At 40.5% G+C, this 27154-nt stretch overlaps 1 protein-coding gene across 1 annotated transcript in view; it reads left to right on the top strand.

Moving 5' to 3' along the window:
• myo15ab (myosin XVAb) overlaps positions 1 to 27154 on the top strand; it is a 42172-nt gene that overhangs the window by 12411 nt on the left and 2607 nt on the right. Inside the window, exons 22-68 of the mRNA XM_073477301.1 lie at positions 593 to 718; positions 1461 to 1538; positions 1994 to 2145; positions 2875 to 2920; positions 3033 to 3157; positions 3913 to 4030; positions 4137 to 4312; positions 5072 to 5156; positions 5423 to 5504; positions 5662 to 5792; positions 6023 to 6118; positions 6349 to 6477; positions 6580 to 6686; positions 6835 to 7013; positions 8432 to 8504; positions 8611 to 8802; positions 9212 to 9292; positions 9361 to 9454; positions 11022 to 11130; positions 11877 to 11945; positions 12050 to 12114; positions 12199 to 12594; positions 13854 to 13929; positions 14066 to 14161; positions 14379 to 14439; positions 14776 to 14869; positions 14963 to 15077; positions 16632 to 16747; positions 16853 to 16912; positions 17434 to 17509; positions 17623 to 17738; positions 17832 to 17950; positions 18904 to 19045; positions 19837 to 19948; positions 20055 to 20129; positions 21026 to 21231; positions 21317 to 21435; positions 22180 to 22249; positions 22367 to 22439; positions 22668 to 22741; positions 22877 to 22959; positions 23107 to 23237; positions 23341 to 23435; positions 23809 to 23886; positions 23987 to 24083; positions 25502 to 25662; positions 25757 to 25890. Of these exons, the coding sequence (XP_073333402.1) occupies positions 593 to 718; positions 1461 to 1538; positions 1994 to 2145; positions 2875 to 2920; positions 3033 to 3157; positions 3913 to 4030; positions 4137 to 4312; positions 5072 to 5156; positions 5423 to 5504; positions 5662 to 5792; positions 6023 to 6118; positions 6349 to 6477; positions 6580 to 6686; positions 6835 to 7013; positions 8432 to 8504; positions 8611 to 8802; positions 9212 to 9292; positions 9361 to 9454; positions 11022 to 11130; positions 11877 to 11945; positions 12050 to 12114; positions 12199 to 12594; positions 13854 to 13929; positions 14066 to 14161; positions 14379 to 14439; positions 14776 to 14869; positions 14963 to 15077; positions 16632 to 16747; positions 16853 to 16912; positions 17434 to 17509; positions 17623 to 17738; positions 17832 to 17950; positions 18904 to 19045; positions 19837 to 19948; positions 20055 to 20129; positions 21026 to 21231; positions 21317 to 21435; positions 22180 to 22249; positions 22367 to 22439; positions 22668 to 22741; positions 22877 to 22959; positions 23107 to 23237; positions 23341 to 23435; positions 23809 to 23886; positions 23987 to 24083; positions 25502 to 25662; positions 25757 to 25890 (5288 nt within the window). The remainder of the gene's footprint in view (positions 1 to 592; positions 719 to 1460; positions 1539 to 1993; positions 2146 to 2874; positions 2921 to 3032; positions 3158 to 3912; positions 4031 to 4136; positions 4313 to 5071; positions 5157 to 5422; positions 5505 to 5661; positions 5793 to 6022; positions 6119 to 6348; positions 6478 to 6579; positions 6687 to 6834; positions 7014 to 8431; positions 8505 to 8610; positions 8803 to 9211; positions 9293 to 9360; positions 9455 to 11021; positions 11131 to 11876; positions 11946 to 12049; positions 12115 to 12198; positions 12595 to 13853; positions 13930 to 14065; positions 14162 to 14378; positions 14440 to 14775; positions 14870 to 14962; positions 15078 to 16631; positions 16748 to 16852; positions 16913 to 17433; positions 17510 to 17622; positions 17739 to 17831; positions 17951 to 18903; positions 19046 to 19836; positions 19949 to 20054; positions 20130 to 21025; positions 21232 to 21316; positions 21436 to 22179; positions 22250 to 22366; positions 22440 to 22667; positions 22742 to 22876; positions 22960 to 23106; positions 23238 to 23340; positions 23436 to 23808; positions 23887 to 23986; positions 24084 to 25501; positions 25663 to 25756; positions 25891 to 27154) is intronic.

Here is a 27154-nt window from a genome sequence, read left to right as displayed (position 1 = left end):
ATAATAATAATAATAAACATAGCTGGTATTAATGGAAGAGAAAATAAGATTGATTGATACAAACAGCTCTTAATTAAAGGAAAGAGCGTTAATAATTCCTTACTTCATCGAATAAACTGTTCTCTAAGTGCGCAAAGATATAATCAACTGATACTGACTCCTGTGGTGAGTGGTTTTTCATAAAATTAAGTTAGATTGGATTACAAGAAACATCTGAAGTCTTAAAAAAGCAACAGTTGAGAAAAACAATCAAATATTTCATAACTTGGTTTTGAAAAAAAAACGTTCCCACTTATTGGATTCCTCATAAACGAGGACACTGAAGAGTACTCTAGTCGGCTCTGATCAATACAGAACTATCCCACATGCTCACTTAAGTGCCAACCTGCTGTTATCATTATTCCCGGGGCTCCTCATGTAAGAAGCTCATGTTGAGATAAACGTGTTATGAATAGTCTCTGATGCCCAAAGTGAAATATGAACATGGTGTTACAAGAGTACTGAGGCCGTCTGCTGAAGACACACAGGCAACATGTGTGTTGGTGCTGTAGAGATGTAGTTTCCATGGTTAACCGTCTCCAATCATCACTAGGCAACAGACCACACCTTCCTTCAGAAGTGCCACTATCACCATGGAAACGACCCACTGTATGCCAGGCCAAAGATGCCACTGCCGGAGTTCACCCTGAAACACTACGCTGGGAAGGTCACATATCAGGTACTATGTTTCTTTCTTTCTTTCTTTCTTTCTTTCTTTCTTTCTTTCTTTCTTTCTTTCTTTCTTTCTTTCTTTCTTTCTTTCTTTCTTTCTTTCTGTCTGTCTGTCTTTCAAATATTTCCCTTTCTATGTCCGTCTCTTGTCAGGGAGGTTACATTTTTATCTATTGCATTTTTGCAATCAGCCAGTCCTCTTCATATTAGACTAGTAACTTGTCCTGTTACCAAACCTTAGTACAATATGTCATTGTCCCTAGATAATTCATAACCTCAAAGGTCTCTCAAGGTTAAACATGCAGTATATTCTACAATATACATGTATGTTGATCTTCCTACTTGACCAGAAGAGGTGGAAATGATCAGCATTCAGGTGCCCACACAATCTCCAATACTGCTGCTAGTAAGAAGTTGTTTATTGTTTTTTGTGTAATAAAAAAATAACAAAATTCTTGTTTCCATTTCCAGGCAGTTGTAGAGAATATATTTCCCCAAAGTCAATCCACCTCTGGTATTTCTACATTTTGTTCTGATTGATTCTCGTCGGATAGACCTCCTTTTATTTCTCTCACACAGCATCCCCTGAAATAAATCTTGTTTGTTTGTCAAATTCCCTCTACAGTTGATTAATGCTGTTACACTTCCCCCCCTTGGATTCATGTGCACAGGGCTGTTATACTTCTGTTTGTCTGCTGTTGAATCTGAATCTAAACTGTTGAACACTTTTCTAACGTTTTGTGCTGCAGGTGCACAAATTCTTAGATAAGAACTTCGACGCAGTCCGCCAGGATGTGTTAGACCTCTTCATCCAGAGCAAGAACAGAGTGAGATGTGCAAATACACTATTTTCTTTTGACATTTTTCTCCCTTTTTGTGTTCTGAGATTTGCAGTATTCCCTCAGTAAGCATTGCAGTGATCTTCAATAACAGTTAAATATCATGATTGTCACTCATCATCTTGTATTGCAGTGCTTTGGCACAGAACTATTATATGTTATGACTTCTGCCTTTAACTTTCCTGTTAAGTGCCCATTTAGTAATAATTGTTTTGAGTCAGGAACACATTTTCAGTTGACAGTAAGTTAAACTAGAGCTAAATGCAACCATTATGTATTCACTACACATACCTGCTACAAATATCACCCATCTATTGTACGACAGGACAGATTGACTGTTCACACTTTTAACTCTTCGTCCTCTGTGATGTGTGTGTGCGTGTGTGTGCGTGTGTGTGTGTGTGTGGGTGTGTGTGTGTGTGTGTGTGTGTGTGTTTATACAGATGGTATCCAGCCTCTTCTTGAAGCACTCAGAGTCTGCGTCTCAGCAGCGGTCTAATGTGCGGCGCAGCAGCACGGCTCGTCGTTATCAGGCCAACACAGTCAGCGCAAAGTTCCAGAGCAGCCTGCAGGAGCTGCTGGAGAAGATGGAAAGGTTTGATTGAACTAGCACTCGTTTAACCTTTATAACAAGGTGGAAACCTCTAACACACCTTTATTAGATCAGTAGAATTAGGTTAAAGTTTAGTTGTGTTGCTATTATAATTGCCTTCCTCCATTATCACCCATTAAGTGTTTGCTTTTCTCCTGAAAAAGCAGACGTGTATTTCACTTTTGTGGCATTGAACCTGTCAGTGTTGACTCAAAATAATGATGAGTCACACTGATTCGATGTGACTCATCATCAATGGGTAGGTGTTTGAAAGACATAGAGTGTCTAAGAGTGACTAAGAGTGTCTCTATCCCCACATGTGCGTGATGTGGGAACCAGGGAATGAGTCAAAGATTGACACATACCATAGTCTGGCCTAGTGCCTAAATAAATGATGAGTTCTGATCAATTTTTGCAATTAGACTAATATGATTAGAGATCTGTTCTAATGACCAAACAAGTCCCCACTGTCTTTTGTAGGAGCCATTTGTCTTAGGGAGATTACTTTTAATTTGCTTAATTTGAGCTCAGTCGTGTCTCTTTCAGAGATCTTTTAGTCTAAAACTGTTGATATGTAGCTTCAACTGCAAAATCATTGCATGCTCTACAGATTTATACTTAGAAAGTTGTTTTTCCTTAGTTTCAGTTGAATATTTGAGCACTCATATACTGAGCGTTCATCAACTCATACATTCATTTATCCATCCATACGTTCTCATCTATCTGTGACAGGTGTAACCCTTATTTTGTGCGATGCATCAAGCCAAACCATCATAAGGTATATTTCCAAGTTGGGTGATGTGTGCAGGTTTGCAGTGGAACATTTTAGCTGATATGTGTAAAGCTCATGCGTAAATCCTTATTGTGTGTATGCATTTATGTATGTGTAGGAGCCAGGAGTGTTTGACATGGAGCTTGTCAACACTCAGCTACATTACTCTGGTATCATGGAGACCATTCATATCAGGAAGGAGGGTTATCCAATCAGATTTCACTTTCACAGCTTCCTATCAAGGTTGGTGACTTAGAGATCTTCACATTAAGCATCTTTGAAGAGAAATTACGAAAAACATCACATTCCTTGACTTGATGGTATGGAAATGTATAACTCAATTATTTACACCCTATAAAAATATGAAATAAAATAGCCAGGCTCGATGGCACTAATGTATTGTAAGAAAAGGTCAAATTCTCCATTACATAAATATCCCTCATAATTCTAATAAAGTCTTGTATTATGGGCATTTCAGGCTGTAACACTTTTCTTGTAATAGATTTATTTCTTGCAGCCAAAATCAGCTTCCTTTCCTAAAAATAATTGTTTCTGCTCCCTCCACCACACACCACATTCAGCTTGTCAAAACTTGCCTGAATTATTGGCTTTTTCTGGCGAGAGCACAATTCACACACCATGCTGAAACAGCCATCTGGCACATGCCAGCTCCTGCAGTAGGAAACCAGCTGAAACCACTTGATCTCGCAGCTTTTCTGACCACTGGCTGCCAAAGTAGTCTGACCTACAGTATTACAGATAAACAGCTTTAGAGTCATTCACAGCCAATTAGATTCACACCAAAACTAATAAATACAAGCAAATACTACCGAAATTCAGAATACCCAGAATCCCAATTAGTTTCACACCAGGTCTCACAGTCTCTCAGCCAAATGTCACAGAGTTAAGACACATGTTGCAGCTTCACTGATTCTTGTTGACATTTACCTCAGAATTCATGGTTGATTGTCATTTTAAATTTGTGTCTGTGTGCACAGGTATAAATCCCTGCTCTGCCTGAAGGATCTTCCACCTGCAGATGGAGAAAACTGTGTCATCATGCTCCACAAACTCGGTCCGGTCAAGAATGGCACGTATCAGCTGGGAGTCAGTAAGGTGAGCTCACTCAGTAACACACACTTGAACAAAATAAGGCCAAATGAGTCACCTATAAGAAATAAATACTGTTTAATTTAGGCTTGTGTTTCTGTGTGTGTGTTAGATTTTCCTGAAAGAGGAGCTGTATCAGCTATTGGAGGGGAAGCGTGACCGTCTGCTAAACATCGCTGCCATGACACTGCAGAGATACACCCGCATGTGTTTTGTCCGAAAGAACTTTATCAAGTTCAAGCGGCGTGTGGTCCTGTTTGAAGCTCGCTCCAGAGGCTACGTGGCCAGGTAATGTTCACCTGGCTCTTAAACTTTAAATAAAGCCAAATAAAATTAAAGGATGCCTTCAACAACTCAGCTAAAGAAGGACTTCTCTTATCAGGGTGTTTGATAATTATTGCACACGTTTTATTTTAAAAAAAAAATAGGATATAGAAAAAAAACCAGGAAAAAATAGACATTTTTGTTGTGACTGAGGTTCAGCTTTTGTTAATAGGCAGCACACTGTCCTGCTTAAGTCTGTAGTTTCAGTCCTCAGCTTGGCGATTTAGTGTTTGGTTACATGGAGCCAAATAGGTCAAAGCTTATCACAGACAATCTGTTTCTTTTGTCCTTGATGTGAGGAGACAAGGCCAGAGGAGTCAGGCCGTGCTCATCCATCAAAGGTGATGGATTTCTCAGTCACTGCCAGTCTCACAGAAGCTGGAGACATTATGCAAATTAACATTTCATTTGAATGTTTTAAAGTTCGCTTACCGGCTTAATGACGACACTAAAAATGGCAATAAAATCAAGGTCAACCATTCAGAATCTGTAATGATATTCCAGAGATCGTTGGTCACGCTTTAATGAATTTAGAGAAATGACCCATCATGCACTGAAACTATAACTAACTCTATAAGCTTGAAGGACACATCCTGCTACACCAGTTGTGCTGCCCGTTCTAATTACAGCGATTGACGTTACAGTCAAATGTCAGACTGAACTGTGTCTTACTCTTTCTCTGCTCTCTAACTGCATCTGAATAATCCATCTTTTCCGAAACAGGAAAAAGTTTGCTCTGAGGAGGAAGTACCTCATCAGGTTCCGCTCCGCCGTGCTGCTCATCGTCAACCGCCAGCGTTACATGAGGGTATGCACGCCGTGTTTGTGTCTGTGTGAACGGAGGGAAACTTCTGGGGACATCTGTTTGTAAAAATGAATAAAAAATGAGCAAATGTGTGAAGTTTGATACTGTTGTCTTTCTGTCAGACAGTAGTGGAGCCTGCAAGGAAGGCAGAGGAGGTGAGTGAAGGATGAAATAAAGTGAAAGTGTCTGAGAGATCTGGGAGAGACACAGTGTTGGGAAAGAGATGAAGATGTAGCATTAGTGTGTAATATAAGTGTGTATGTGTGTAGGATCGCATCAACAGAGAAGTGGTGAATGTGACAACGCTGCCTATCCCTGCTGAGCTGGCAGCCTTGCTTCAGGCAGCCTCAGGTGCGCACACACACATCCTCATACACACATATACAACACACTGATCTGCAGTCAGTCACCGCTATAAATAAACTTCCATTAACAGATGGGTTCAACAATATTTGCTGTCATATGTCTGTGATGACACGTGGCCTGCGCTGTGTGTGTGTGTGTGCAGGTGGTGAAGAGCTCCATTCTGACTGTTTGGCGGTGGTTCAGGCTCCAAAGGTTCTGGTTGACCCACAGCTGACCCTGCCCCTTGATATCAACAACTACCTCATGACACACTACATCCGAGCCATATTTAGGGTAAACACACACACGCACGCACACACACACACACACACAAACAGAAGAACACAGTGTCAACATGTGACACATGAATAAAACATAAGTTATCCTCTGTGTCTTCCTGGGACAGTGTTACTGCAGTGCTCTAACTACGTAAACAGTCACTGTTTATATTAAATTGTGAGTGTGTCTGTGTGTGTGTCTGTGTGTGTGTGTGTCTGTGTGTGTGATGTGTGTTTGTTTTGTAGGAGCCACTGTTTGGGATGCTGACAGCCCCACTAGAAAATTCTCTGATTCGAATGGATGAGGAGCTAAAACAAGGAGCCGTGAACATTTTCATTCTGGTACTGTTGCATTTACATGCTGCTGGGAAACTCCAGCATCCAGTGTTATGTTGGGAAATTAAACTCACATCTCCTGTTTTGTTTGTTCTAATTTCTGCTATACGTCATATGCAAGTGTCCACTGCTTACTGTATACGCAAACATTTTGTAGATTTTGTAGTATGCAGAAGCATTATGTGAAAAGCTGCACCTAAGAAGCTCCCTGTTGTTAATGTTTTTGCTCTTGATAGATACTAAGATTTATGGGTGACCCCAACTTAAATGGGGCTCAGGAGAATCTGTTTGGGAACTACATCATCCAGAGAGGACTTGCCAATCCCAGCCTTCGTGATGAGATTCTGGCTCAGGTAGCCAATCAGGTGAGTTCGTTTTTTCCACCCAGTGCCCAAATAAAACAGAATCTTTCACTGTTATTGCTCATTATAATCTCTTTACTTTCATATTCTCTTCTCCTTTGTTAGGTTTGGAGGAATCCTAACATTTTGAACTCAGAGCGTGGTTGGCTCCTGCTCTCCTCCTGTCTTTCTGCCTTCCTGCCCTCTCAGAGGCTGACCAAGTACTTGTTGAAGTAAGAAACACAGTGATATAAACATTACAAAGAAAAGCAGCACCTCTATATTTAATTGAACAGTATCTGTATTACCTGCTTTTCTGTGAGCTGTGTGCATGATTTCAGTTCTTGCTTAGCACCCTCTTTGTTGTGCTTGTTGCTGTAGGTTTGTGTCAGACTATGGGCCGGAGGGCTACGACTGTGTGTGTCAGCACCGTCTGCTTCAAGCTCTGCAGCGGCTGAATGTCGGGCCGGAGTATGTCCGAACGTATCCACCCTGTCTGCTAGAGTGGACTGCCAATCGCAAGAGAGCTCACACTGTTCTGCACGTACACTGCTTTGATGGTGAGAACACACAGACACACAGACACAGACACAGACACACACACACACACACGCACACATACATGTAGTTAAAAGGTCAAGGAGGGGATTTTAACTGATTCTAGATTTAGAACTACGTGCAAAATGTTTCTTTACTCAGCATCTGTAGTTTAAGGGTAGTACTGGTGTTTTTAAACCTGGGCCCTATTTGTTCATATTTTGCTGTTTAAATGACGGGTACAAAAAGTTTGGGCAGCTGAGTAAAGGGCAGCAGTGGCTGCAACATAATCATTTACTGTCAAAGTATGTCTACTAAAAGAGCTTCTTTATGGACAGGCTCAGATTGTTACAGAGATAGACCTTTTTTGTTAAAGACAAGATCCTTTTTGTTTATCCAGAAACAGCTATTACATGGCTCTGTCCAAAGCCACCGGACTCCATTGACAAAAACAGCAATTTTACCTTATAGATTTTACCTCACAGAACACAGGAGTTGCTGGTCCACTGCTGTCTCTATTGGTCACATTGTTTGTATGTGATTCTGGTGTTTCAACACATTAGTTTGGATTTGAGATGATCATTTTAAAGTAGAAAATCAAATAGTGCCTGGTTTTACAAATACCGGAATTATGCTTTAGGTGCCCTTGAGCTAGGGGCTGCACCGATATCTGCATCTGTGGTAACTATTCCAAGCATTTTATGCTGCCATTTTTGCCATGCCTCTCTTCTTAAAGAGATATTATATCTCAAAATTAACTGTACTGTACTACTTCCAGTACTGCTGCAGCAGAGGGATAACTGTTTTTTTTTTAATTTGCATTTGCTTTTGTATTGTCTAAAGAATTGTTGTGCCTTTACTCTGAATAAATTTGTGTTGTGATTGGTCTGAATCACATACTGCAACTATGCACAGTGCTTAAATATGCAGATAAACATGATAAACACAGAACACCAATACCTGTTTGAAGCCTATTTTTCTGACTACCTATAACTTTTACTCCCTCTCATTGACCCAACCCCACCTTTCTGTGTTTTTAAAAAAAATGTTTTTACCTGAGCCCAGTCAGTGTGTGCACTCTTCAGCACGACACAGTTATCTGTCTCTCTCTCATTTCCTCCTGTCATCCAGCTAATCTGTCCTCTGGCCTTTTGGCAAGTCTGCCAAGGATTAGACAACACCTGATACTCGCTCTGGTTCACCGGCTGTGTTTGTGTGTGTTTGTTGATGCTGGTGTCTGCGTAAATCTTCATAGACTGACAGTGGAGGTTGCTAGCAACCTTGTTATAGTGATACAGTTGAGGAATTATTTCGTAATCTGATTGAAATGGTTCTAAATGCATTATAAGATGAAAAAACACAGCGTGTCATTTTACAGCTGCAGCTTTTGTTGTGTAATTGCTGTATCTCAGAAGCTATTTTCATGTACTTTCTCATTCAGGTATGTCATTCCTGTGTCCTCTGCACTCCTGGACAACGGGAGAAGAAATGGCCAAAGACATCTTACAACACAGGTATTATCTTACTGTAAAACATCAGCACAAAATACTGTGTGTGGCTTGGATTACAAGGAAAAAGGGAGAAAATTATGTGTTTGTATGTGTGCGTGTGTGTGTGTAGGGGTGTGGTGGAGGGCCGTCGAGGCTGGTCGGTGCTGCTGAAGGAGCCGGCTCAGTGGGTTGAGCTCGAGGGCTCAGACTATGTTCTGGATCTCATGTCAGACCTGGAGCTTCCTGCTGACTTCCCTAAACACAGCAGCTACTTCATCATCTCTGCACAGGAACCAACCAGAGTGCGGCCCAATGCCAGCATGTGAGACACACACACGCACACACACACACACACACATACATACACACACATACAAAAAGATAAGATTGTTACTGTCAAGGTTCAAGTGGTACAAAGTAACTAAGTACATTTACTTAAAGCTGGAAAAAAATAGATTTTGTTGACATAAAGACAGCAACAAGATGTCTTTACAGCTGCACAAATTACCCGGTTTTAGCAGTTGAAAAAGGAAATGAACAGTGATTAAAAGTGGTTAAACAGTGGTCTCTTGCTAGGTAGTCTTGTTGTCACGCCACCATCCCAATTTTCTGATAATACTGATGTACTTTTGCTCAAGTAAAGGCTTTGGGTGTTTCTTCCGGCACTGCAGGTTTAAGTGCTGATAAAGACGCTGTAGTTATTTGAATTCTTGTTCTCTTTTGTTTTACAGAAGCCTGTTAGGTGGTGGGTTTGACATGAATAATGATGTCATGTCTTCAGCCATACCTGGCTCTGATGGACAAGGTACACATATAAGCAAATATATGAACGCTCACACACACACTTTGATTTTTAAAACAGTATACAACAATGTCATCTCCTCTCCTCTCCTCTCACAGACCTCGAGCCTCAGAGAGGGATGGATCGTTATCTCGACAGCCTGTTTGACCCTGTCCTGTCTGACGGAACTGGAGTAAGTTACGTAATTCACTCACACTGACACTCTTGACCACTTGAGAGGGGATTCCTCTGTCAACCATTAACTGTCGGGTACTGTACAGCTCTATTTCTTTAGAGTTACTGCGAAGTGAGCTTACATCGTAATGAGTGTATTTGTTGAAACATGGGCATCGGGTTGAATTATCTTTACATACATATAACAGAGATAGAAAGAGAAAAAAATGAGTGAATAGATATTTAAATAAATTCAAAAGAAGAAGAAAAAAGCATGTATATGAATAAACTAAAAACAAGCTAAATGCTGATAATACGTTAAATGAACAAACAAATGAACAGTATTGATAAACTGTAGCAGCTCCTACACATCTCAGAGACATTTTGTTCAGGCTAATCTCCTGGAAATCAAGCTTTTGGCCTTTTCAGCGCCCATGTAGTTCAAGTCAACTAACAGATTACATGAAATAAGAAAAATGTGTCTGAACTGAAGAGAAAGCCTAAAATTCAATAATACATATTGTCGTTTGCAGCTGTTATTTCTAATAAGGTTCTAATAATGTAGTAAAAATCTGGTTTGCTACTTGCACATGTTACAACAAGCAGTAGAAACTGTTGAAACTACTGTATACACTCTGTAGCAGATGGCCGAGATGTAGTGTTTGTCATGAGCTCCGTTTGACTTCTATCTTTGTTTTCCGCTCAAAGAAAAGTACAGTTGCAGTAACATCTGATGGTGGTTGATTGGGTTAAATCCGTACGTATCTAGTCAGGGCAATGGTGCAGTGAATGCTGGCCATGTTGGATCTATCAGTCTTCAGCTAGGACGGCGATGTGGTGAATGTTAGCCGTGCTATCGGATGTGGCTGACAGGGATTAGCATGTATCAGATGTGTTCTACAGACCTCTCCCGCCCAGCAACCTATTACGTTACCCAGTTACTGTAACTGTCACAGCCACTAGATCGCCACGGTGATTTCCCACCCAGGCAACGCGGGGATCTGCTTACGAGGAACTGACACTCTGGCAAATGAAGAGCTTACTATTTAATGAGACATGGCCCACAAACACACACACACTCCCGTGGATTTATGGGTCAGTGGCTGATTTCTGATGGATCGGCTGCACACGTTAGAGCGGGATACCCTCTGATCTGACAGTCCAAAAGTGCTCGGATTACAAAAACGATATGAATATGTTTAATCTCTCTGCGTGTCTCCCTTTCAGATGCATTGATCAAAAGAATACTCATCTCAGTTTATAGTTTTCTCTTTCAGAGGTTAGCAGTAGTAGTCAGCTTGGGTTTCCACCAGTCATGTCAGAATTGGACAAAACATCCACAGAAACTTATAAAACCACTCCTGCAGCAAAATCCACATCTTTATTGTTAATGCATAGTTTCTCCACAGTATGGGTAGATACAGTATCTCTATATTATGTTACTGCTAGAGATAGACCGATTATCAGGGCTGGTATTCAGCATTTTCACGATTATCTGTATCAGGGTTTTTTGTGTCCGATTGGCTATAAAATTAATTAATTAAAAAATGGGTTTGTCTTGCCTGTCTGTCTGTCTGTCCTCACAGGAAGTGGAATCAGCTGCAGCACTGTCCAGCAGGATAAAGGGGGCTGGGGGAGTTGGAGGGGGGTGGCAACAGCAAGGACGGTCAACCGGCCCCCCACCTCCGCCTGGGGGTAAATCAAATGTCACTCCTTGTTCACTCATTCACTTTTCGATAAGCGCTCGATAGTAGAGTGTTTAGTGTCTAAAGTAAATCACATCATTTTGTCTCACACTTTTAATATTTCTGTCTATAAAATCCAACACAGTGTCTTGTGGGACTGTTGGCAGACAGTGGGGTACATGCAATGTAGAGCTGCAACGATGAGTCGATTAACATATTAGTCAACTGAAAAAAGTCAAACCATGAATGCGATATGATTAACAATTAATGTAAATGATCTTTATTGCATTACAATTTTTAACTTTTTAAATCATGATGATGTGACATTTGTTGAGGTGTGAACTAATCAGAAACAAGATTTGTAGATCGGTGCAGCACTACTGTACTTCATTATAATGCTGTTTTTCTCACATTTTACCTTCATCAAAAAATTGCAGCCCTATTGACGAATATTTTGATAATCGCTTAATCATCACAGTTGTTTTTCAAGCAAAATTGTCAGACATTTGCTGGTACCAGCTTCCTAAATGTAATTATTTGCTGTGAGTTCTTCATCCTAAATGTTACATTAAATTCAGGCACTCAAGTAAAACAGCAGATAGTAGATATAGTGCACTTAATTTGGACAGAGCCTTAGACACACTCACACACTGGAAGAACCTCAATAGCTCTGTACATCATTAGCACATGTAATAAAACAAACATACTTAAAATCAAACAGTGTTTTGATGTGTGTGTGTTTTTGTGTGTCCACAGCTGTGAGAGTCCTTCCTGTGGGAGGTGTGATGACGCCTCCTGTTGCTGCGGTGGCACCTGTAACACCTGGTTCGTATCAACTGTGAAGAGACACATGAGAGAAAAAAACTCATCAGAAATAATTTATATCCCTCGATCCTGTTGACTGTGTCTCTCCTCCTCTTCTCCTCCAGATGCCCAGCAGGATGTTTTGGCCCAGCAGCAGCAGGCTATCATGAACCAGCAGGCTATCATCATGGTGAAACCTCCGACTGGATTTCGACTGTTTATTCGTTCCTGTGCTCTTGTTTTGGAAATAATACATCATCTTTTTGTTTCTCAGGCGCAGCAGATGACCATGCAGGCCATGGCCATGGTCAGCAGCCCAGTGACGAGCCCCCCGACTACCCCGATCACAAGCCCTCCCATGAGCCCTCTGCTCCAGCACCCTCCCAGCCCATACGCCCTCGCTAGCCCCTACGCTGTCATACCCCCGAGTCCATATGCTAACATCCCACCCAGCCCCTACGCTAACTTCAGTCCCACTCCTTATGCCGCAGCAAACATCCCTCCCAGCCCATATCCTCCTCCTCCTACTGCTCAACAGAAGCAAACTCCATCACAGCCTCCTGCTGGGCCCACAGCTCAGCCTCAGGCAACCCGCCCTAACCCCAAACCTCAGACGAGCTTCAACAGAACTAACAAAACTGAGCCAGGACAGCCTAAAGCTGCCGCACAGGTCAGTAACTCATCAGACATGTGAGGTAACAGTCTAAAAGAACACATTAAATAATGATTCAGTACTTTTAAATTCATGAAAGATGTTAAAGTTGTAAAATCCAACAACAACAAGCAAGGTCTTCACAGGAAAATTGATATGTAGATGCAGTTTCCTTTTATGGCAAGATTGGGTGGTTTGTCTGCTTCAGAAATAGGAACAGTTCAGGATAATGAGCAAAAAGTGGTGAGCAAAAAAGAGGTGCACAAACAGATGGTCCAAGATAAAAAACACAATTATTTCTATCACTCAGGGGAACGCAAGTGTGACAGCTCTAAAAACTAAAAAATTAGCAGCGACGAGGTGTTTGCTCTATAGTCTACACTGCATGGCTTTACCCGGGTGCAGTAGTTTGACATTCAACGCATTTGTCTTCTTCTTCTTTTTCTTCTTCTTCTTCTTCTTCTTCTTCTTCTTCTTCTTCTCTGTTTTTTAGGATCGCAAACCAACTTTCAAGGTGAAAACAGTCACCCACTGTATCGGAGTTTGTAAATGCTGCGTTTATTAAGTCAATGAAAGCAATTTGGCTTCACATTATCGGTTCTAGTTATCATCTAGAATTTTACAGGGATCAATAAATAGTTGATGATATAATTTCCCATTACAAGGCTGATAATTGGTCCAACGTGTGTGTGTGTGTATATATATATATATATATATATATATATATATATATATATATATATATATATATATATATATATATATATATATATATAAATGTAATATAATGTATCTCTAAATATATTTGTAGTTAAAATCTCTAAACAGAAGTAAAGCAGGGCTGAGGGATGATGCAGATGTGGTTCTTACAGCTGCTGAGCCAGGTACAACTTTTCTTTTGTTCTGATCTTAGTTGAGCAGTTTAGTCATTGGATTATGAGATGTTTTGATGCCAGTCCAGATTTTTTGGTATGGTGACACCTTTCATTTAAAGCTATCTTCGTTAAACAGGACAACAGGAAATGCATTTGTCAACTAAACCTTCCAGAAATGTTCAAAACACCATAAATTTTATTTATTTGTTTATTTTTCACATCTCTACGCTCTGTAACAAAAGAAATGTGCTGCATTTACACGGTCCAGTACAATGTTGTTCTTCTTCTTTTCTTCTCTGCTCTGACTTTGTCCTGACTTCACCCAAATCACAAGAGACAAAATGTCTGCGAAGCCGTGAGTGCAAACCCTCTGCCCTCTCTGTCTGAATCTTTCAGGTTCAGTCAGGTGAGGACAGCGTCCCTCGGAGGAAGGCTCCAGGCGTCCCAGTAAACAAGGACACACCAGTCAGGAAGTTTGGTAAGAGAGAGAAACAAGAGAGAGTGACCAAGCAAGAATCAGAGAGGAAGTCCCTAAAACTTAGGAGAGCTTTACACAAGAGGGCATAACTCCTTGTTGGCTGTGTTTTTTTGTTTTTGTTGTGTGTGTGTCTTAGCCCCAGTTGTGACGTCTCCTCTGCCCCCTGCTGGAGAGGTGGTGAAGTTCTCATCTCGGTCTTCAGATCACGTCATCCCAAGCCAAGATATCCAAGGTATCTGACTTCAAAAGCTGAAAAACGTTGATGTCATGATTCATAAACAAGTTTCTATAACATGACTGAATGATGATCGATCATGTAGTCGATAAAGTCATTTTTTTCTTGATTTCTATCAGACACATTGTTTAGTATTTGGAGTTGAAACATTGGCAAAAGAAGAATTTTATGTGTAATCTACATTATTCTTAAATGTTTTATATTACTTTGAAAGAAATCATCAAAAGGTACAACTCCCCGCCTCCTGCGCCAGACCCATTTCCCAGTGGCAAAGGGTGAGATCTCACAAACACACACACAAACACACACACATAGACTGATAAAGGGAGAGAAGTGGGCACAGTACTTATAGTTTCAAACTGATGGATTTATGCTTGTAAATAAGCACAGCAGTTGATGCTATCCTCAGAATTAACTGCGCGTACTGTGAAGCCAGGACTACAACAAACCACTAACAGACCCTGAGTGGGATGCTGTTGCTCGCGGTGAGCACACAGCACCAGAATTATTGTATTGACATGCACAAACAAACAGATTACACAGTAGAGTACGTTTGTTGTTGATCCTGTAAACTGTAATATTTGATGTTGACATTATGTGGATGTATTTAGGAGACCAGAGGGGAAGTTTAAAAAGAAGCAAACCCCTCGTGATGAAGCTTTACAGATCCTCAAACCCCAGATGGACAACCCTCCTGCTCCACAGGTACACACGTTCTGCAAATTCAAGCAGTACACAGCACACACAGTGATATGGGTGTGCACCGTGCTAAAAAAATAACTTTTTTTGTCTGTCCAGCCCAAACGTCCTGTTGCCACCTCACCGTCTGCATCTGCAATGAAAGAGGCGGGACAAAAACCCACCAAGACCACCAAGACGAGAGCGCCTCACCCTCTCCCCATTCCTCCTCCAGGTACCTGCACTCACTCTAAGGCCTCATTCAGACCAAATAAGGCATAAATCGTGAGGCTTTCAATTCACTTTGTGTGTGTAGTGTGTTCTGTGTGGACTGCAGGGGTTGCTGGAAGAAAAAAATCCAACATCATAGGGGTCTCGCAGCAAAAAAAGTTAAAAGCGAATCAACTTCATGCTGCGGTGGCCAATTACATAAGCCAGAGATCATGCAAAAATGACACTTTATGATAATATATCCTGCTACCATAATACTTAAGTGCGGCTTGACATGACACGTTTGGTGTCTGGGTGATACCAGGCCAAAATAAGACACATGCACAAACATTAATTCTCAGTGCCTCAAGCAACATCGTGCTGCCAGGAGACTGCACCATCAGGGGAAAAGAGATACTCTGCAAAACTCCTCTGGATGGAGAAAAACCTCTCTGGAAGAGTTGTTGCTTCCAAGCCAGGATCCAGAAATGGGCACTATCCAAGTAGAGTTCGTGGTCACAATCCAAACGATTATACTTCCCAGTTGTGCTGAATAACCCTGCGCTAATCACCACAACACCTGATTTGGTCTGAAAGAGGCCAAAGTGTGCACTCATCCACATCTTCAAATACAGAAAACTTTGCTGAAGCTTTCTGGTTTTGTCTTTCACCAAAACTGAACAAAAGTGTGTTATTTCTAAGAGGTTGATTGCAGGTCATAAAATCAGCTTACAGTCTTCTCTTTGATTCATGATGCTTCTCCTGTTCACTGCTGTGCCTCGTGGTACCTTTTAAGCAAAAAAAAAATCAATTTAACTTCTTATTTACACCATAAGCCTCTAAGCTAACCTGTTTATTATTGATCCCTATACAAGTTTTGACAACTAAATCTGTGTGCCTCTGAACACAGGAGAACCAACACCCTCGGGACTTTCTTATTTTTCTTTTAAACGAAAACTGCTTGCCGTCTAGTAGAAGAACTGATCTGTAAAATGTCCTGCTGGGATGTTCAATTGGAATAAATAAAATTTGCTCCTGATAAGCCACTCCTGAGCAAAATGTAGGAGAGAACCACACCCCAAACAAACAAACACACTGAGAGACTCGTCACATCATCGCTCAGCAGTGACCTCTTTTGAAATATGCCAATAGTTACATTCACCCACTCGACTTTATTCTGTGAGATTTTGCCTTGTTATTGCCGAGAGTGACAGTTCATTCACCTGAAATCACCAGAGGCAAATATATGAAACCTATTTATTAACAATCAGCATGTTCCAGACAAGGTCAGGAGTACAGAGGGGCAGTTAAACAGGAACACACTGACTCTCACAGCAGGTTGGTGGCATGGCGCCATACGACCTTACTAATTTGCAAATTGTGGAAACACATCTGTCATGTCATCTTGTGGGCACTTGACCGCAAAGCACGTCTGTAAACAAGATTACAACAATATTAGGATATTAAAATGCTCCTTTATTCTCTGGAGTAAGAGTGGGACAGCACGGTGAGAGGCAGTCAAACTGTCAGGATGTCAAATACAGATGAACTAAAACGAAATGTGACCTATCTGGTGCAGTCTCTCGAGAGCTTCCTGTAGAGACGGAGACCATCCAGACGCAGCTTCATCAGAGAACCAATGAGGAGCACTACACCTACACTAATGTCCCCTGGAGACTATACCTCAGGAAGGAGGTGTGTACATGCACAAATACACAACCATGCACAAAGAACAACATTGATCAGCTGTCAAAATGTTTGTATTTCATTTTACTGTGAGTGTTTTTCTTTCTTTTACAGGTTTTTTATCCCAAAGACAGCTTCAACAATCCTCTGGTGCTGGACCTCATCTTCAAACAGGTAACTTAACCCGATGAAAACAGACCTGTGAGAGTGTTGTTTGTATGATCCTGTTTAAATCGATCTGAAATAAAAAAATTTAAAAAACATGACTGTGAGAAAAGAAGCAGGTCTATTTTTATGGCACAGTTTTGAAAATGTCAGCAATCATTTTTGTTTATTGACTTACCCAGCCTTTTAGCTTAGGTTGTACAGATTTTAGGGATATAACAAATTCAGAAATACAAAGAAATAACATCACAATAATCATACATCCCAATATAGGCACTGGTGGTCCAAAGGGTTGAGTTCAAAGGGTTTACAGAAAGTTGAATTAATGTAGGATTAATGGATGGAAAACATCTACATATAATTGCATATGTTTAATATCTATAAAAAAAAATTATTAAATGCTCTTTTAACCTCTCACCAATTGTGCTCTGTGTTTTTACCTGACAACAGAAACGATCAAACTAAATTATTTCCAACATTACCTGTCCTGTGTCCTCCTCTCCTGTCTTCTCCTCTGTTCTCTCCTGCAGATTGTGAACGACACTCTGTCAGAGGCGTGTGTTCGCATCACGCGGGATGAAAGGCAGAAAATGAAAGCTCTTTTCGGTAGTCTGTCTGTTCTTCCTGCAGACATTTTTTTTTTTTATAACTGAATGCTCTCATGCAAACACATCTCTTTGACATTCATGAGTTCCTGTGTCTGTTTGTGTGAATGACAGCTAAACACGGAGTTAAACAGAATATGGATCCAGTGGAGGAGCATGTGAAGAAGACAATCATCACGGCAGCCAGGGAAACCTGGGAAATATACTTCTCCCGTCTGTTCCCTGCATCGGTGAGAGTGGTAGATCCCCAGAGGATAATAATTACTGAGTGTGTTAATTTCATCTTTATTAAAACCTCTGTGTGTATGTGTGTGTTTGTGCAGGGTAGTGTAGGAACAGGTGTGCAGGTGTTGTCAGTGTCCCACAGCGGTATTAAACTGTTAAAGACCGTAAAAAGCAGCGCTGCAGCTCCAGACTACTTCAGAGTGCTGCGACCCTACACGTATGTCCCGTTTGTTCTGTCTTTGTTTGGAAATTGCTTAAAGTTCCAGCTATGTTTATTTTACTGTTCTGTGTCAGGTGAGTTGTAAATCACAGAGAAAAATATCAAATTGTGTCATTTTATCCAGACGATCCCCTGTATATAATTAACCAATATTGGATTTCTACAGCTGAAACACATATTTTATAGTTGGGCATTTTTGTTTGTCAGTATCTTGTCAATAACTTATCGGCCAGCATTTACACTAATGCTGCTTTATGTGAGAAAATCTGATGTCAGCCAAATATTTGTCAAGGAGCACTTTTTGTTCAGAGGTGTGTAAACATAGTCGTACCTCAGCAGTCAAAAAATAAAATCATCATTCCTACAGGATAACAATTATAGTTGCATCAATTAATCAGTTAGTTTTCAACCATTAAATCAATCTTGATATTCAGTTTATTGGTTTGTTCCAAATTCTCTGATTTCAGACTCCTAAATGTGATTATTTTCTGGTTTCTTTACTCCTCTATGACGGTACACTGAATATCTTTGGCTTGTGGACAAAACAAGACATTTTAGAACATTATCTTGGGCTTTGGAAAGAGATTTTTCACCATTTTCTGCCATATTATAGAATAAACAACACAACATTAATTGTGAACATAATAAACAGATTAGTCAACAAAAAATAACCGTATAATCCTAATCGCAGTATGGACGAAAATACTGCTTTTGTGGTAAAATGACACATTAGAGTGAAATCTTTACAAACTGATTGTTAGCATATAAGGAGAGCAAATGATTGTCTTTTTTAATAGAAAGCATTGACTTTGCTTTTATGATAATTTAATACATGAGAAATGTAGTACATTTAGCATGTAGTTAGTATTGTATTTGTATTCTCAAATGCTGTATTTGTATCTGTCACTTTGCAGAATCATATTCACTTTTGCACTGTATGTTTTTTTCAGCTATGCAGACATCCTGTTTGTAACCATCCCCTCTGAGAACATGCTGGAGTTCAATCTGACAAATGAGAAACTGATCCTGTTCTCAGCCAAGGCACGGCAAGTCAAACATCTCATAGACACCTTCATCAATGAGATCAAAAAGGTACCGGTTCACACAGACGCACACACACCACACACACACACACACACGCACACACCTGTTCTGTCAGGCAATATATTATTTGTATTAGTAATATTAAAGAATTATGAATCACGTTTTGACACTGTCGGTGTCGATTTCACTTAGACTGGGTTTGTACAGATCAACAGATCTTTGCTTTTATGCCCTGACAACTGTCATTTACATTCTTCTTCAAAAGCAAAGGGACATTTTACAGCAACAGCTTTTCTTTATCCTGCTGGGTTTTTGCAGGTTACAAAAAACTAAAATTTCCAGAGTTAAACAACAAACAGCACCCTTGAGTTACTCGACAATAAACAACAAAAGATAGAAATGTAGTTTGTTACAAAGTTTGGTTTAAACCCTTTTCTCAGCAAATCAATAAAGGATTCTGGGAAGGAAAATGAACCCATCATCTCCTACGCTGACACCCCTATCAAAAACATTTGTTCATGATACGCATTTCTTTTTCTCAGCTTGTTTAAACCTGAAAAACAGTTTGCTAACAAATGAACTGCAGACGACAGAAGGAGTCTCTGGTTCTGTAAATGCGATGATTTTACCTCGATGACTTTTTCTCTTACTTCTTTCATCTGCACAAACTGAATGTATCAAACTTTTTCTGTGAGTTTTATGGTAGATGAGGAAAAATCAGCCACTGAAGCAGCAGTAAACTTGAAATCCAAATAAATGTGTATACAGATAACATTACAGTAACCTGTGTGACAGTCTGAGAGTATTAATTTGTGTGTGTTCTCTCTTTCCCTCTTCAGGACTCAGACTATGTGATCGCAGAGCGAAACTTTGTGACAGACGACCGCTCAATGCTCAGTTTTCACAAAGGTGACATCATCAGGCTGCAGGTTATGGACGGGCTGGAGAAGGGTGAGACACCATGGTACATGTTGTAGAAATCCTGTCATGTTATTAAGTGAATCTATGATCCGAGTGTGTTTGTGTGTGTGTGTTTTGTCTTGTGTGTGGCCTCCAGGTTACAGCTACGGCTGTGTGGTGAGAAAGAAGGTGGTGTTTTTAGAGGAGCTGAAAAGAGACACTCCAGACTTTGGTGAGTGCTCATTAAATCCCTTTATTTTAATACCCAACCAGATGTTAGCGTCATTGCCAAGGCCTAAAAGTAAACAAGGTGACAATTTAGAGTGACAGCTTTGAGAGATTTACTAACCAGGACTGTGCCTGTTTACCCTGGAGGTGTGATGGTATCTAAAGCCGAGGAGAAATAGGTGCTGTGATGTTGACGGTGCCCGCAGCACTTTTTAAATACAATATTGTATCAGAAAATTATATTTCAGACAGAAGATGGCGATGCAATTTAAAAAGTATTGATTTTTTGAGGACACAAAAGATGAAATACGATTGCAGATGAGAAGTCATATCATTCCATCGCTCAACAGATGCTGGATAGGACAAATTCAATGTGTGCCTCCACACATGCTTTTGTTATTTACTCTGATGTATTTATTTTGTCTTTTGAATCAAACATCCGGACTTCATAAATGAATGAACCTCACATAGCACACATGTTCAGGTTTGAATCTTTGGGTATGTTTTGCTGTGCCTAGGACAAAGGTTGAGGCATGTTGTCGTTATGGCTGAGGCTAAGCTTACCCTGAAATGAATTAATTTAGCTCAATACAATGTCCTCGCAAGTGACGGAAATACCCATATGTATGGTATCTATAGTTAGATCAAAGGCTGTATTAAGTGCCAGGTTATCAGCGCAGCCACAGGGAGAGTTAAGTCTTGTAAATGAGAGAGAAAAGCATGCAGATAGGGATCTGACTTGTTTAAATGAAAAGCTGACCTGCTGTTAGAGGAAAGGCAGATTGTGATCAGGACTCACGGCAGAGGTGACAGTTGTTTAAGGGCACAAAGCCCCCAGGTGTGTGAGCTATTGTATGATTGGTTGTTGTAATCCCTCTGCTCCGCGTGTGTACGTGTCAGGTTGGAAGTTTGGTGCTGTTTTCAGCCGCTCCGGTGCGTTCCCAGCCGAGTGCGTCCATCCGATCGCTCCTCCTGACTTCCTGTCGCTGCCACTGGACCGCACAGCAGAGCCACGGGGAGGAGCGGGACAGTTTGCTGTGTCATCAGCCATTGCTGTCGCCGTGGGGTCCACCATGGCTGCACATGAGATAGATCAAACGATTGAGGTACACAGGCACACCCTCACATATAGTATGTTTTTGTTTTCACATTTGTTTTGAGTGTTTTTCACAGTCCATCTTTGATTTTCAGAGGGTTTCCCTAGATGGCTTTGCTGATGGAGATCTGGATGAGAGGCTGCTGCAGGACAGTAAATATGACATGTTGGAGTTTGCCAAGAAGTACTTTAGACAGGACACCAAAGGGAAAGGGTGAGACAAAGGAAGAAAATGTGCACACAGGGTGAAAATCCTCACAAACACACAGAAACACCCAAACCTCACACAGAGACCTTAAATCCAGCAGTGGGAAATAAGTAAGTACATATACTTACTGTACTTAAAGCAACATTATGTAGAAATTGGCATTTTGTGTAATTTGGCACCCCCCACAGTTTTTGAGTGCAATACCGCTGTCAAAATGTTCAAACCCAGAGAAATCCGAGAGGTTTACTCAAAGTAACGGTGCGTCTCATCCGGTCGCCTGTCAGTAAAACCTTCAAGATAACACCAGATGATACGTAAGAGAGTGAGGAAGGAAGTCCATGAACGTGACTAACGTGAATAAAACTTTAAAACATGACCTCATTTGAGTCACATCAGATGGATTTTCATCAGCAATGGTCATTTCATGACCCCATGCTGCTAATGTCTTTTTTTTTTCTGCTTCTATTAAGAGACCCCAAGTGGCAGTAATTTCATAGTGGGTTTAACCAACTACAACATACAACATAATACAACATAAGTCTTGTTTAGAGGTATGCATGTATGCATCAGTCACAATAATGAATATAAAATACTTAAACACTGACTGAAACAAATCTGTGTAATGAGTATATGTTTAAATACATTTTGTTGCTGATACTTATGTACTTGGATCAAAGTAAACTCTTGACTTTTACTTCAGGAAATGATTTGAATACTTTGTGTGCCCTTTGTGACTTATTTTGTTCCCAGAGATTCCCTGAAGAGCAAAAGCAAGAACAGAGAGTCCAGAGAGCCCGCTGACATGATCAAGTTCTCCAAGGTGAATTTTTCTTCTACCTTAAACTTGAAGCATCCTTGAATTGTTATATTCTGATCTGGTTTTTGATGTACTGAATGGTTTAAATTAGTCTTTTCTTGTATGATTTTTTTTTTGCAGACTCCTCTGACTGAGTCTCTGATAGAGTTCACGGACACAGCCATGAACAGAGTGGCAGCTGATCTCTTCCTGTGTAAGTTCTCACCTTCGCTCATCTCTCCTCTAATTACATCGTCTCATTACGTTACTCTTATTACATCTGGGCTCCGATTCACCCTCTGTCAAAATGACATGTTCTTGTATCAAATTTTAAATACACAAGTGCTGGATTACTCAACAAAATCTGATATTTAATGTTTAAATATTGCTGACCTGCATGTGTGTGTATGTTTGTTGTCTCCTGGTTGTGTTTTTTGTGTAGCGGTGATGCGTTTCATGGGTGACGCTCCATCAAGAGGATCAACAGAACAGGAAGTGATCAGCACATTTCTCAAGGTAAATACACACAGTTTTTTCTTAGCTACCATTTGTCTTTAATAGTTTATTAATCTTTATGTGTTTGTTGTGTGTGTGTGTGTGTGTGTGTGTGTGTGTGCGTGTGTGCGTGTGGGTGTGTGGTCGTCCCCTCAGCTCATAGGAGAGTTCACCTTGATGAGGGATGAGGCTTACTGCCAACTCCTCAAACAGCTTACTGCTAACACCAGCTCCAAACCGTAAGTCTGCTTTAACACATTAACAAACATACACACCACAAACCAACACACAGTAATCCTGACTCTCTCTGTGTGTGTTTGTGTGTGTGTGTGTGTGTGTGTGTGTGTGTGTGTGTGTGTGCGTATGTTAACTCGTGTGTTGTACAGTGATAGTTGTCAGCGAGGCTGGAGGCTGCTGTACATCCTGACTGCTTTCCATCGCTGCTCTGAAGTCCTCAAGCCTTTCCTGCTCAAACACCTGCAGCAGGCCTCTCGCAGCGCCGGGGCACAGTATCAGGGTATGAAACACACACACACACACACACACACAAACACACACAAGGAGTAAATCTGCTGTACATTTTAGCAAAGCCACCAACATGTAATGTTTTCTTTAAACAGGCATCGCTAAAGCATGCGAGCAGAATCTGAAGAAGACGTTTCAGTACGGTGGACGCAGTGTTCCACCCAACAGCATGGAGCTGAAGGCCATGATGGTCAGTGCCTAATGATGAAGTACCAGTACTTTGTTACTGTACTTAAGTAGTACTGTACTTTTCAGGTCTCTCTACTTTACTTGAGTATCTATTTTTCCAGCAACTTTTTACTTTCACTCGCTGCATTTTAACACAAATATCTGTACTTTCTACCCCTTACATTCCAAACAGGCTTATTACTTTAGTTTTAATGTATTTGAGGGGAATTATTGGTTATTTCTATTTTGTACAGTACTCCTACTTTAAGTGTCTGTACTTCTACTTGAGTACTTTTGCTGCCTCTGTATGTTTGTAGGTTTAGGTGTGTTAAGGTCCTTAAAAATCAGTGTATGTACAATATAAACTATAAGAGTGTGTGTTTGTAATTCCCCAGGCGGGACGTAGCTCAAAACGTCAGCTGTTTCTCTTTCCTGGAGGCATCGAGCGCCATGTGAAAATTAAAACGTGCTCCGTAAGTGTTCAGCCTGCACTGTTGGCAATTCCGGACCCCTGGCGTCTGTGAGGAAACGGCTGTAATAATCCTGCGTGTTTGTGTGTCTCGTGTTTTTCAGGTTGCCCTGGAGGTGATTGAGGAGCTGTGTTATGAGATGGGTTTGCACAGACTGGAGGCCATGGAGGAGTATGCCATATTTTTAGTCACCAACAGAGGTGTGCTCACAGACGTCTGCTTCTTGATCTCTCACACTCTAACTCACATTAAACGATGTATTAGAGCACAAAAGTCGATCCTCTTGTTGTTGTCAGTGAGGCAGATCCACTCACAGATCACATATCAGACTGCTCTCTGGTTTCTAGATGTGGGAGAAAGTCACTCGTGAGTCTGATAGGGCTGACATGGTTAAATAATGAGAGAAGGCCTGATATCACCGTCATCATTTTCATTTCTTATACTGATATCACAACGCTGTGTCACTGTCAATTGCCCGCTGTCCACATTGTCAAATTTTTACATCCCATAAGGTAAAAAATACATGCAGTAGTTCTTTTTTTAACTGTTTCAAAATGAACATGCTTGTGCTTCGTTATTCTGATAAAAATGAAGCTTCTGTTATGATGCTTATTGCTTGTACAGCTTTGTCATGTTCATTTGCACAACACTCTGCCTCTTTCAGTCTTATCAAGTTTTCAGAGCTGAAAGATTTAATGATTTTCTTTTTGTAGTGAAGCACTCACTCCAGACTCTTGCAACAGACTCATGCTGTTGTTGTGCTTTTGTTTTTTTCCCTCCTTTATCATTAAATATCTCCACATGAGAACAGCTGGCAGCTGCTCTCCTCGTGCGCTCGTGTGTTCAAAAGCGCAGCAGGTCACACAACATGTGGCTATACAAGTATTAACACGATGTTTTAGGGTTTTGTGTCAGTAGGTTGTATTTGATTCTAGAGGTCAGACAGGTCTTTCATTATAGAAAATATTAAGTATTCAAGTGAGTGTCTTTTAAGTCATCTTTGGGTAAGAATTCTGCATTAAAATGTCTAAAAATGACTAGATCCATGTTATATTCGTTGTTGCGTTGTGCACTTTTGTCAAAATTCAGGTCAACTCTCTTTGAACTCAGCATTCATCAGAAACTCTGGTTCTCCCTATATTCTTTGTCCCCTCTCCTCTCCGAAACGTTGCATTCATGAAGGAAAGTACATTTCCCCTCCAGCTCCAGTCAGCAGTCAACATTACAAAACATAAACGCCCGACAATGGAGGTCACTTTTGCGGATCGCTGCTGCAGTCAGGTTGATAAATAGGATAGAAGATAAATGCACTTTTTAATCCAGAAAGTTTAATAAGTAATCTCTGAGCTCTCCTTCTATTGGTAAACAGCTCCAGACTAGAGCAGAATCAGATGCGCCTCCGGGTGTTTATTCCTTAAGAAAGACTCTCTCCTCCAGAGCCGGCGCCTCTGCTCCACCCAGCCCTCCCCACACAACATTTAGCAAATGTCTTTTATTTATTTATTTTTGATAGAGACACGCCAAGCGGCAGAAATTAAATACTGTGCGTTTAAGTAAATATGAATTGCTCTGTTTGATGAATAAAAACTGACATACATGTGTACGTGGGTGTGTCCAGGTCAGAATGTTCGTCCGCTCAACAAGCACGAGTACATCCTGGATGTTGCGACGGGGGCCGAGTCAGTCGACGCCAACTACAGCTTCTGGTTCAGACGAGTCATCTGGACTCAACCCCTCAAGTACGAGAACGAGCTGTGTGTCGCCATGCAGTACAACCAGGTACGACGGGTGGTGTTTCACATACACTCAGTATACACGTATGTGACCTACATGTGCATGTGTGGTACGTAACTGTGTTTGTGTGCATATTCAGATTCTGCCAGACTACCGTAAAGGCCTGCTAAACGTTCTTCCACATGGAAAAGTGAGCGATCAACAGTTCCACCAGATCTCCAAACTGGCAGCTTTGCAGCACAGAGCCAAAGACATCATCTTCATCCCCAGCATGTGAGAAAACAATGACAAGTGAAAATTGTCTGCCACGGGGCAGAACGTTTGACGATAGAGCCTCTTTTTAAAGAGATCAATCCTTTTTTTCCCGTTATTCCACACATCAAAAAGGCACATGTCATACTGAAGAGAATACAGTTCACTAACAAAACACAAAGATTTAATGCTTTATAATAACCCTCATTGATAAATGTTACATTTAAAGTTAATTAAACTTTAGTTAATAGTTAATGCTTTATAAATCATTTATTTAGCAATTGTAAATGTTTCTAAACATCACTTTATCATGTCCATCCAAATAATGTTTCTAGATGAACTACACACTTGGACATTTGAGGTGTAGCGCCCCTTCATGTTTTTTGGAGTATGCTCTATGGATAATTATAAAGATCAATTGCAACTTAAGTGTAATTTACAATGAATGTACCATTTATTAATGATGGTTATTATGAAGTGTTACCCAAAAAGAAATTGCAAAAATAAGTAAAACACAAGTGGTCAATGCAGTATATTCATAAAGGTGTAGGGCATTTTTAGCTTTCTTTTTTACAGCATTTTGTTTCTTTTTTGTACAATACTATCTTATTTAGATATGCAGCAATAGACACAGATGCAGATACAGTTAAAGATAACGTTTTTATACTCTCTTCCACTTTACTTAATCATGACTGTTAATTGATGTGTATTTACAGTTGAGAGTAAAAGCAGAGCAAAGTCAAATCAGAAATAACAACATCAAGAATAGTGAATAAATGCAAAAAGAAAAATGTGTGTATACAAAAATCTAATTACTAAATTTCATCCATTCCCTAAAACAGCACAGGTCATTTAATACAGTCGACACTACCTCAGATTTTCTCCATGCTTTTCATCTTCTTCTTCTTTTTGTTTCCATTTTGCCTCCACATTCTTAATTACACTTGATAATTATATTAACCTTTTATTTTAAAATCAACTTTTTGTTTCAGCACATTTACTAGAAATGCACATTAGATTTATGGCCGTGTGTTGTTAACATTTTCTGTTTTATTTTTTAGCAGCACTGAAGATACACTGGATGTTTCCCCTGATTTTCTGTTTTTTTTTTACTGATGTTCAACAACTGCAGAGGAAGATATTCATTGTTGAAGAGACCAGAATGCACTCAGTGGTTTTTGTGTTTAAAGTGCGTGACAGTATATTTTTCTCAACTGTAAAAACTCATGTCCTGTCAGGCTCTTACCGTTGTTATCACTGTCTCTGCCCACCCACACAGAGCGCC

The sequence above is a fragment of the Pagrus major genome, chromosome 1 (genome assembly GCF_040436345.1).
Source record: "Pagrus major chromosome 1, Pma_NU_1.0".
Classification (NCBI taxonomy): domain Eukaryota; kingdom Metazoa; phylum Chordata; class Actinopteri; order Spariformes; family Sparidae; genus Pagrus; species Pagrus major.
This window is presented reverse-complemented; position numbering and strand designations above follow the sequence as displayed.